Source organism: Scatophagus argus, chromosome 10 (assembly GCF_020382885.2).
Source record: "Scatophagus argus isolate fScaArg1 chromosome 10, fScaArg1.pri, whole genome shotgun sequence".
NCBI classification, from domain to species: Eukaryota; Metazoa; Chordata; class Actinopteri; family Scatophagidae; genus Scatophagus; species Scatophagus argus.
Genome location: NC_058502.1, coordinates 9,770,354 through 9,782,567, shown reverse-complemented (window position 1 = coordinate 9,782,567; position 12,214 = coordinate 9,770,354). Strand labels below are relative to the sequence as shown.

At 38.8% G+C, this 12,214-nt stretch overlaps 1 protein-coding gene across 2 annotated transcripts; it reads left to right on the top strand.

Moving 5' to 3' along the window:
• Positions 1–2,522: 2,522 nt before the first annotated feature.
• On the top strand, positions 2,523–11,090 carry prokr1b (prokineticin receptor 1b). Of its 2 annotated transcripts, XM_046402949.1 has the most exons (4): positions 2,523–3,524; positions 3,976–4,044; positions 4,414–5,075; positions 9,609–11,090. In XM_046402949.1, the coding sequence occupies exons 3-4, from the start codon at positions 4,609–4,611 to the stop codon at positions 10,312–10,314; spliced, it is 1,173 nt and encodes a 390-aa protein (XP_046258905.1). In that variant the 5' UTR covers positions 2,523–3,524; positions 3,976–4,044; positions 4,414–4,608; the 3' UTR covers positions 10,315–11,090. The 2 variants fall into 2 exon arrangements, with proteins under 2 accessions (XP_046258905.1, XP_046258904.1); XM_046402948.1 differs by lacking the exon at positions 3,976–4,044.
• Positions 11,091–12,214: the final 1,124 nt, after the last annotated feature.

Genomic DNA, 12,214 nt, shown 5'->3' with positions numbered 1-12,214 from the left:
TCAGATTTATATTTGTATAGATTCTATTTCACTGCTGCTTATTCCCCCATAACTTTGTCACCAATAAAATACCTGACTATCTGTTCACCCTCATGCAGGGGCCATATATCAAAGGTCTTGTGCATATTTTCTTCATGGCTGAGGAGAGAGCGCCAGGATCACACCGCCCTCTTTTTTCATCTATATTCATTGGTTACGAGTGGCAGTAAATTCAGAAGCCAGGGTGAGATTAGAGAGCTGTCCAGAGTTGGAAATGAAAGCCTAGTGTTTATCCGGCTAGTCAGGCCTCCTGGGCTACAGTGACAGACAATAGCAAGGCTGAGCAAGTAACCCCTAATATTTAATGGGGCAATAAAAACTAATCGGGACATACAATGCAGTTCTCTCAAAGAACGTTTTCTCTCCTTATAGCCAGGTAACGGGAGGACATGTCTGCAGCTTCATTCGCGTCTCTTGTTATCTGTTATTATGTTTAAACTGCCTTGACTGTATATGCAAGTCCGCAGACCACTCAGTGTAAGATGACACAAAAAGCCATCTTGCTGCTATTGAAAGCAGAAGATTGTCAGAGGCAATATAAAAAAAAAATAAAACAGCAGTGCTTTCCATCACAATAAGGAATTGATCTTGAAAAGTCATCAGTGCTGTTGTCTGTGCCAGTTTATCTGCTGTTCAGGATGGTTGACCACAGAGATATGGTGCTGACAGCTTTCTACAGCTCTGTCTTTTTGTTTGCCCCCTAGTCAAAAAGGTGTGTGTGTGTGGGGGGGGGCTTACATTCACAGCTTTGCTAATTATTGTATTGCATCATCAAGGAAAGTTAGAGCCTATCCTCAACCCACTCAGAATATTAAACAGTTTATTAAAAATTGAATGAATGCACTCAGTTGCTTGCTTATTATGAGCAAAGACATTCTTGAAAGTGTCTGATTACTTTCCTGAAAGCAGTCTGTTATGACCATGGGATAAATATCAAACATGTTTTTTATTTTTTTTATCTGATGCCAGCACGGTCTTATACCCTGTTAATGAAGTAAAGACCTGCATGACGTGCTCTTCACAAGTGATTGTGATTCACTGCCATGCCTGTACAATAACAATGGGCTGACAATGATGACCTTTAAAGTAGGTACTTTTTAATATTTACAAAACTGAAGATATTGGGACTCTTTAATCAGTGAAGAAAGATCAACCCCAGGGACTCTTACGCTGTATTAACAATTAGTCTCCACCTTAAAGTAATGGAATATAAAAGGTACCAAGATATTATTTTAGTAAGAATATGTTGTGGTATTTTTTTTAAAAAAAAGATCTCTTTTTTATTCTGTGCACGAGTATAGACATGCACAGTATATGCATAGGAAATCCAAAACAACACACATTTATCCAAGCTAAATTAGCTCCACATTAAAGAAAACAGTGACGAGTGGTGTTGAACATGCTTGAGTAGGCCTATAGTGTTTTGAAAATCTTCAAAAGGAATGTGAGATTACACAACATCTATGAGCTAACCAGTTAATACTTTCAGATTTTGCTATAAAGCTGACTGTAGTGGTACATCAGAATGAAAGTGGAATATGTAAACATTATTAATATTAATACTGATATTTATTATTAATATCATAATCTGGCATTCCCATAATCTTAGATATTTTCTGTCATGCTTAAGAATTTTTAACCAAATCGTGGCAAGATTGCAAAGTAGAGATGTACAATGTCAGGAATTCAGAAAATCAGTATTTCTCCTATAATCTCTCTTCAGTGAAATTTGATCTATGAACCACAGCGTGATGTGAAGTTTGATCAGTTCCTTTACTTTACAAGGCACTGTGGAAGTCCAGGCGAGGCAGGACTGACAAGACAAAAAGGGAGAGACTGAAAGATTTACAATTTCAGCTTTATGCAAATGAGGGTCTTAGTGGAATTTAGGGAAAAAAAAACAAGTGGTGAGCTGGTAAATTTAGTGGAGGGGGATATCATTATTTTGCTTTCTAATATCCCTGCTTTTTATCTCCATGGGCTTCAGGATTACATATGACAACAAAACTGAAATGCTGCTTGGCATAACATCATGCAAATTGTTGGAAAAAGTGCAGGTTATTTGTACAGTGTTAACAGATGAATCTACTCCTTATCTAGCAAACCCTGACATAAACACACCAAGGAGCTGCAAGGGGCAGAGGCCATGTTGCTTCAGTTTGTGCTTTTCCAGTGGGTCTTCATCCTCATGATAAATTGACATTAGATGTGCATGCTTGTGATCAATGGTCAAGATTTTGTTGAAAAAGCTAGCTGCTCTCTACACAGGAAACAGTGCCTTTGCTCTACGCAGTAAGTATGGAAGCCCCACCAGTCAGCAAGTTTCCTCGGTTAGACGTACTGAAGTCACGGACGATGTAAGTCTTCCATGACTCTCATGTAAATTTCTGCTGTAAGCTCTGCATAAATAAAATAACTCTGCCTACCCTGATAGAAGAGAGAGAGAGAGAGAGAGAGAGAGAGAGAGAGAGAGAGAGGGAGGTATGAACCCTTTTACATATATCCACAGTATGTGACCTTGTCTTCATATAAAACCACCATTAGACATTATTAGGAATTTCTAAAACGACCCTGAGCAAAAGTTCAATCAGGAAGTCTATCTCTTTGCGCATGGCACGAGCATTTTCCCGCGATCCTTAAGTCCCTCTTTGTCTCTTCCAATCACAGCCTGCCACGTTTCTCCTATAGCCGATTGCAAACAAGCTGTCAAACTTTAAAAATGTTCTCGCTCTCTCCACTGTCATTTAAACAGGAAATGAATTTTCACATATTTATTTATTTATTTGGTCCCTCTACCCACTCGATGTTGGCATGATGGCCTTGTTAGGATGTGATCAGCACAGGTCCATCGTGGCGCAAATCCCTTTTGATGGTTTACGGACCGTTACCACCTTGAAGGTGTCAAGTCAAGAATTTATCACCTCTGATATAAAGCAACAGTGCAATGAGCTCGACAATCGCTTTAAGGTGATACCAGAGCCGCAATGATGGAGTGACTGCAGGTATATGATATCTCTAATCCCTGCTTTCTTCGTTCTTGGGAGAAACGTTTATGGCAGCCTTTCACGTCAGTCTCGTGTACACTTTGTATTTATAGACATCCTGCAAGCTGTTGAACTTTTAAGCGTAGCAACCAGCGACCCACGTGCACGCGGACCTGCCCCTCTGACGCCTACTGAAAGACGTGCGATGTGGCTCATCCACCGCGCGCAGCCGTCGGATTTCTCACTTGAGGCAGAAGGAGGAACAGACGCAACTTTTCGCCTCTCAGGGAAGCGCTCCGCAGGAGAGCTGAACGGACCGGTAGCAGGCGCGATCAGTGTTCAGGGAGGCTGATGGAGCGTCTTCTCTCTCCAGAGCTGGGATTATCCAGTGATGTAGCACTTCTCCTCTGATTCACACCTGACTGACACAGAACGGACAGTTATGCAGTATTTTATTATTTGGCTAAGCAACATTCGCGGAACCTTTTGCAACGTTTGCTGGTAAGGGCAAGATTTTGTTCCACTGTTTGTTTATTTATTTATTTTTAATCACTGGTCTGGAGTGCTGTTAGAGATTAATATTTCCTGATAATAATGAAGAGAAACTACCTTTTGGGAGGGGGGGGGGTGGTTTTTAAAATTGCGATTTATTTATCTGCTCTGATTGATTGATTTAAATTCTAAATATCTATAGGAGCTTTATACTCCAAGTAAGACCCCCTGCAGCCTAATAAAGTCATGTTGTTTTTATAAACTATCCCAGAACCCCAATTCAAAAGGCATTTTGTTTTAGTTCTGCAGATGTTATTATTGCATGGCATTCCATTATAATATCTCATTTATATTCTTAAGAAACAGAAACTTTTTTTAAAAAACAAAAAACAACACAATTGTAACAACAGTAAAACAAAGCTACATCATCATTATCATCTTTTCTCTCTGTCTGTTTTAGGAGTGTGTGCACCGTGCCTGTGTAACACACATGTTCACTGTCTTCTGCTACTGTATCAGCACAAGTCAAGTATAGTCTGGTTAAATCTATTATTTTTTTCTTAGTTTTGTATCATAGTGTTTTACCTTACATACATATGGGGGATTCAAGTGACCATTTTTGCAGCAGACAAAATGCTCTGTCATCACGCTGAACCTAATCTGTGACGCTGGCTTGCTGTAAAGTGACAAGGTCCTAATAAATTACTCACAGGCCTTTCCTAGATATACTGACCTCAGCCACTAACGTTTTTCATCACAAAATATCATAGAAACGTTCTACATGTCACCATGATTATGCCTGAAGCGCTGAGATCATGTAATTTGTTTTGATGATATCTTGCTGTTGTGAGTCCTGACCCTGTATGAGTAATGCTGAGATCGGAACTTTCTGTTCCAGGTGAAAATATGCTGCTGTTTCCGAAGAAGATCAAGCCCGTTCAAATTTCCATCGTCACCCAGATAATAATTAAGCTGGTTTTAAGGAATCATTGGCATCATGCTTAAGAAAATATCATCACTTTTCACCTAATTTGTTGGATCAAACTGTCAAAAACAAGTCTTTCTAAACCAAAATAAGACGGTGTGTTAGGACATGGGGGACTCCAACATTAGTCACATGGTAGTAGCTGACACAGGGATGCAGGAGAGTCTCCCAACAGGCAAGCTGGATCATTACATGGACAGCTATGATATGGACTATGGCATCCCTCCTGACGAGATCCCAGACACCACGCAGGGCCAGGCTTTCTTTGTGGCCACCATTGTTATCGGTGTGGTGCTTGTCTGCATCATGCTTGTGTGCGGGTTGGGAAACTTCATATTCATTGCCACGCTGACACGCTACAAAAAGCTCCGCAACCTCACCAATCTGCTCATTGCCAACCTGGCCATCTCAGACTTCATTGTGGCAGTGGTATGCTGCCCGTTCCTGGTGGATTACTATGTGGTGAAACAGCTCTCCTGGGATCATGGGTTGGTGCTGTGCGCCTCGGTCAACTATCTCCGGACTGTGTCACTCTACGTGTCCACAAATGCGTTGCTTGCCATTGCAGTTGACAGGTGAGTACTTTCATATTTCCTTGGGTGTGCGAGTGTGTCCCTGTGGGCATGCATGTGTTCAATTCAAATGGCACCTGCTTCTTGCAGAAATCTTCCAGCTTGTCTGCACAGATTTGAATCAATAAAACTATGGTAGTTTTCTTTTTTTTTTTTTTTTTTTTTTTCCAGACAACTGTCTCTCCTCAATTGATCTCTATCTAGACATTAGGTTTTTGGTCACTTTTGTTGATATAACATTAAAGTCTTTCACTGACTGGTGAGATTTTGAGATACTGAGATACAGACCCTTTTCTTATCGGAAGGTAAAGTAAATAGACTTTTAGATTAAAGCATCCTGCCATCCTACCGCTTAATAAATACTTCTACAAGTTTAATCACAGGGCCTCCACTTCCTACTGCTTTATCGACTTTTTATACTAACACTCCTGTGGATAAGTTTATTTATATCAATAATGCAATTCTGGCACTATGCTGCAACTGAGGTTTGGGGGCCCAGATTTGTCTTGATGTCAAAATAAACAATTTGTGTTTCTGCAGATTATCACTCATTCTTCAGAGACCATGTAAAAAGTAATAATGGATGAGCTTTTAAAAACCATCACAGCAAAGTAGTTAACGAATTAAGAAAGGAGGAGGCCAGCTATTTTATGAGGGAAAAGAAACTAGCAAACTGATATGTAAGAAAATTCAAAGCTTAACAAAGATGGACTATAAGCAGAATTGAAGAAAAGGGACATGAAATGAAAATATAGGAGAGTTTAAATCATGATCCAATGAAATTACTCCCAAATACTTGATTGATCCAGTGTAGATTCTGACAGGATTCCAAAAAGCATCAACCCCACACCCCATCAAAATGATTTTGAATACAACCAAAATTCCTGCAGAAAAGATTTCCAGCATCCTAAACACTGACGACTTCAGAGGTAAAAGGTGAATTCCAGTGAGATTCAACATTTATAAAACAATACACACTCCTTTGGCACTTCTACGGTACACTTGGTTAACCTGTCAATAAAACAGTCATTGTTCCCAAATCCAACGAAGTCCGCAGTTTCGTGTCATACTGATGCTTGTTTGTTGTACAAAGTGATCAGCTATGGCTCCTCCCCTATTAAAGAAGACCTCATCACTTCTTCATCTCTCAGTTTATACAGCCTAGTTTCCTTTCCTCGCCTGCTCTGTTTATGGCTTTGTCCTTCCCACCTTGAGGAGACAAGGCTGAAACAAAATGCATTTGACTAAATTCGGGAATTAAAAGCTTTTTAAAGCAACATTAATTAAATATGACACTCGACACAGTTGAATTGTTTGCTAATTGCTTTGGTGTAGCCGACTACTGTAAGATGAGCTTAACAGTCACCATGACAACTTATATACTGAATCTGAATTTACTTCACAATGTGGCATAATGTAACATAAGTAACATCAAGGTGAAATGTCGGTGAAGTGCAGAAATACAAAAAGAGCATGCGTAGCGTCCTTCTCCCACCATGGTTTGTATACTCCAGCTGTGTTTCACACTTCTTTATTACTAGTGCTGAAAGGAGTTCTGCAAAGGATACACCCTCACTCATAGCTTCCTTGGCAAGTCTCCTCTCTCCTCAAGAAGCATTCCAGGAATTGAGACGTCCTTTCAAGATGAGATCACAGGCAGGAGGACGGAGGAGAGAAGAGACAAGGCGGCACAAAATAAAGAAATGAGAAGAGCCCCATGCACTCAGACACATGTAGGAGCACAACCAGGATGACCAACAGAGGTGACAAGATCTGCTGAGTTTGGCAGCAAAAGTTTTGGAGCTCAGTATGAATTTAAATATGAGAGCATTCGCACTTAACTGATTTTAAATTCAAGATGAAGAATCAACTTTTATTGGCAGTATATATATATTTTTACATACACACATACTGAATTTGACTACTGCATTTATCCCATCCTTAGTTGAAAACACATACAACACCCGGCAAATTACATGCAGTGAAACACACACAGGAGCAGTGGGCAGCATCAAGCGCCCGGGGAGCATATTGTGGGGTTAAGTGCCTTGCTCAAGGGCTCAAGGGCATCATCATTTTATCGCATTAATAACTCCACCACACCCAAATTTTTCCTGCCACGTCGGGTGGGGGAATCGAACCGGTGACCCTCTGATCACAAGCCGCTTCTCCAACCTCTAGGGCACGGCTGCCCCCATGGAATCATCATAAACACAAAAGCTTCATGTGTCTCAGTGTTGTGAAATCTTCTTCTTGTTGTATGGTGATATAAATTAGTTTCATCTATGTACTGTGCTCTGTCCCTGTCAAATGAAAAAATAAAAAGAACATATAAAATAAATAAAACATCATTTTATTCATATTTGGGCTGTCAATCACTCTAATAAGCCAAACATAAAATAGTTCCCTTGCTCCTTGGTTCAGCATGCAACAGGTGGATACACTCTTACAATGAAATGCATGTTTCTTCTCAATCATCTGCTTGCCTTCATCCATCTGTGCCAGCTGCCTTATCTATTTAGTGCCTCTCAGGCAGACAATGAAATGCAGGGGAGAGAAATGTTTTGCAGGTTTTTTAATAAGCAAGCATGTTCAGTTAATTTAGAGGGCTGAAGTAACAGCACAGATTCACTGTCATGACTTAATTGAATCCAGCAGAGCAGTTGTTAATGTTATTAGTCACACCTGGGCTTGTGCTGCTCCGACAAATCAAAATGTCTGCTGTGAAAAAGGCCTATATTTACGATGACATGACTGACAAGGTTCATGGGAGTAACAAGGCTTGATAAACCATACCAGAGATCATGATTGCTTTGGGTGTGGAGGGGGATATGAAAGGCCTGAAAACCAAGGTCCTCTGATGACTCTGACTGATTCAAATGCCAGATTGTTTTGCTTTCCTTTGCAGCAAATGCAGCAAAATGAAGAATATTTAATTTAGGCTTTTCTCCGCTGTTTTCTGTGATAAAGGTTTTTCCAAACTTCACAAATGGAAACACTAACTTGAAAAGGTTTCCAATACAACCTCCACCACCTTACTATTCCTTGTGTTACTTCAGTGTTTTGGATAATCACGTTTTTATGTTTTGTGTTTGTGGTTTGTGGACTTTTTTTGTGCTTCCTTTTTTGTCAGTTTGTGTATTAATGACTGAATATCCCTCAAAAAACAACTAATTTAAATGTAAAATTTTTCAGAAAGGCACAGCTGATAAAGAAGTAGCTTTTATCTTCATGCATTTGGTTTTTATTATTTATTATTATTATTTTCAGCAATTATATATATATATATATATATATATATATATATATATATATCTCGGCAGTTCGACAGTTTAGTGAGTGCAGCTTTTTATGGAGAATCCTGTTGCCGAGCTAGTGGGGGATCATTTACTTCTTTGCAGGTGGTGCTCTGTACTTGAATATGGCACACAGGTTGCAAGCCGGTGAAAATATTTGTGTATTGAAACAAAAAAGTATATATGATACGATAAATGTGGGTTTTTAAAAATATATACACAATCATTTAATTTAGTAAACTGGACAAAGCAATTACAGCTTTTTACAGCTATTATTTATACGTTGAAAGAGCATTCATGGTCAACAAATTAACCACAATTAACCGTCATAAATTTTTTTGTTGGCGCTCAGTTCAACATTATCTGCCAGCACTAAGAGGATGCTGATTATTTATTTAAAACACTTGTTAGTTTTCAACGTAAGTGGACTGTCTGTGTTTTTGTTACTTTAAAACATGCCTTTTATATCTACAGAGGGAGTAATTTCTTCCATGGAGTCTGCCATGTTGTTACTGAAGCCCAGAATGGACAAAACAAACATTCTAGAGACTTCTGTGTTTTGTGTTGCTTGTAGTCTGCAACCACACAACTAGATGCTACTTTATCCTACACACCTGACTTTTAAGTAGGAACTAATCAAAGCAGATACAATATGTATATGACATCTTCACTTCATTGGCAGGTGTATTTTTCAACTTTCATAAAGGCAATGAATATTCATGTTTGCCAGAGTCGAGTAATTCTTTAATTTGCTTTAACATCAGAAAAAAAGATTTCTGCATTGGAAGACACTATAACTTTTTTTTAATGGCCATGTGGAAATACTCCCCACTGGTGTCAAAACTAACAAACTGGTATTTTATAAATAATTATGACTAAAAAATATAGGAAGATTTATGAAAAATATAGATGTAAACTAAATATTACAGTTGTAAAAAAACATGAATAACTTACATTTGTATGTTAAATTTGTTCATGTACATACCTGTCACTCAATTCAGTCCATATTCTCGCTTTGCATGTGAAATACAGATTGTACCTTAAGACGAATAAAGAATCCATAAAAATTATCTTCTTCCAGTATGAAAAATTCAGGTCAATGAATAATGGAACAATGCGTTTTGAACTTTAATTTTCCGTGAGTGACTGAGAGCCATTGCTAAATGTAGTTCACACATCACTTTGCATTGTATTATGGATTCATTCCATGCCTCCTAACAATATGTCTTTGGTCTTCCAGGTACATGGCTATTGTCCATCCTCTGAGGCCTCGTATGAAGTATCAAACCGCCTACTGCCTGATAACGGGAGTCTGGATTGTTCCCATTCTGATATCAATTCCCTCTGCCTACTTTGCCTCTGAGACCATGTACCCTCATGGTGGCACGACCCCAACCACTCACAAAGTCTTTTGTGCCCAAATCTGGCCTGTGGATCAGCAGGTCTACTACCGGTCCTACTTCTTGTTTGTCTTTGCTGTGGAGTTTGTTGCACCTGTGATCGTCATGGCCATGTGTTACACCCAAATTTCTCGCGAGCTCTGGTTCAAGAATGTCCCAGGTTTCCAGACAGAGCAGATTAGGAAGAGGTTGCGCTGTCGCCGCAAGACAGTGATGGTACTGATTGGGATCTTGACAGCATACATCCTGTGCTGGGCGCCATACTATGGCTTCACCATCCTGCGAGATTTTCACCCAACACTCATCTCCCGCCAGAAGAACTCTTTGGTGGCTTTCTACATCATTGAGTGCATTGCCATGAGCAACAGCATGATCAATACCTTCTGTTTTGTCAGCGTCAAGAACAACACTGTTAAGTACCTGAAGAAGATTGTGCTGCTGCGATGGAGGTCAACATATGCCCCCAGTAAGACTGTGGATGAGATGGATATGAGGACCTCCTCCATGCCTGTAACAGAGGAGATTGAATGCATTCACCTGAGGTGAAGAGAAAAAAAATCTGTAATGTGTCAGTCATTTGGATTCGGGTTGTCAATACCGAAACTGGGTAACTGATAGTGAAAGTTTTGACATGGAACATTTCTCTTGTGTTTAAATCACTTTTCGGAAAGATTTCAATGATCTTGAACCACAAGAAAAGGTTGGTCCAACAGTATGTCGATTAATGGGGCCACATAGTTCAAACTTTGTTAGTCAGTAGTACTTTCAGTACTTCAATCTGAGGTATTATGAGAATGTAATTGTTGTGCGTACTGTGACTGTGCAACGTGTTACTGTGAAATGTTGTAGCATGTGTATAAGATATATTACATGGAAGTCCTGTAATAAATAATGGCTGCTGACCTTTACAGATCTATGATGTTGACTACCTACCATACACAACGTTTATCTTTGTATTGCCTGTATCTGTTAAATAGATTTTCAGTAAGGTCAAATAACTTGCAGTGCTGAAGCAATCCTTTCACTGACCATTTCTTGTTCTTCCTACGTTGCCTTTTGCTTCTAGGAAATTGTTCTTAATTTTTCAGTGAAATGTTATATTGTGGACTGAGTTTTGAAAAGGTGTTTTGAATGTCTTACAAAGGAAATGGTTTTTTTGTTGTTGTTGTTGTTTATATTTGTTCTTGAAAAAGTAAACAAAATTGCATGCTTTTTTGAAGTTAAACACATTTAATGTGTGCTTATGTTAATAAACAGTGAGATATTGGAAGAATGCTATCCTTTCATTTCCTTTTTCCAGGATGTAAATTGCCTACTGTATAATCCAGGAATTCATTAATTAGCAATTATTGATATTCAAATATGTAATACTTCACAGTGTACAGACAACCATGTAAAGATCAGCTGTCTTAATTTCAGTGTTTCTTACAGGGTTGCTTGCATCCTCCATTTTTTCTAAATTATCAGTAGAATCAGAAATAGTGGGGTTAATCTGTGAACCTACTGTTAGTGGAATGCAAGTGCCTCAGAGAACACTCATTAACATTTTTACAGCGCAGTGGCTGTTTTTTGTACCTTTGAGAGGTTTTCTGGGTCCTTATAAAAAATGTAGATGAGTGTCTGTATTTTTTTTGTGAATAAACTGGAAATGTACAGAGGATGTTAAGTGTCGCACATTTTCCAGCACAGTCAACAGAAAGACTTGGATTTTGTTGTCAGTCTCTCAAAATCATCATGCAGTGCAAGGGGTTCATTCCAGAACAGACACTCAACTTTTTTTAAAAAAATGTGAAATCCTGAGATCCATTGTAAAAAAAATTTTTCACAATCTGACAAGCTCATGAATTTTCCATATCCATATGCTGCTGAATTTGAGAATCATGTTCATGCCAGCTTCTTTCTGTAATATGATAGTTTGGGAATATCTTATGGGTCACCTCCAAAACGCATCTCAAATAGTTGATAATTAAATGTACTGAAGTTACACAAGATCATCTATCTAACATCTATCTAAATGTCCTCATAGCAGGAGATTCAGCACTGATATAAAGACATCTGTCCAGATATGTCTGGTACTCAACAGAAAGAGGCATATTGGGCTTTTCGTTGTATTAAATGAACAGTCTTGCTCAGGATCTCTCAATAAAAAACAAAAACAAAAGATGTATGTACCGTGGGATCATGGCAGTTGTTTTCAGTATTTAACGATCACCACTGCAGATGAAAAGCTATCTGACATGACTCAAGCAGAAATGTTCACAGACAAAGTAGTGTTTTCTATTTATTCTCATTAAGTTTAGTTGCATTTGTGGACTGCTTTCCTCACTCTCTGACGCTCTCCTTTTAAATTAGAGCAACAGGTGACAAAATAAAGATTACAAATTTCTCTGGGCCTGACATTTATTCAGATTGTTCTCTTTCTTTTGAAATGATGGTGTAAAATTGT

Bases quoted from the DNA above. Each gene is read 5' to 3' on its own strand.
- prokr1b (XM_046402948.1), top strand. From the start codon at position 4,609: ATGGGGGACTCCAACATTAGTCACATGGTAGTAGCTGACACAGGGATG. The intron at 5,076-9,608 runs GTGAGTACTTTC...TTGGTCTTCCAG, and splicing joins CTTGCCATTGCAGTTGACAG to GTACATGGCTATTGTCCATC.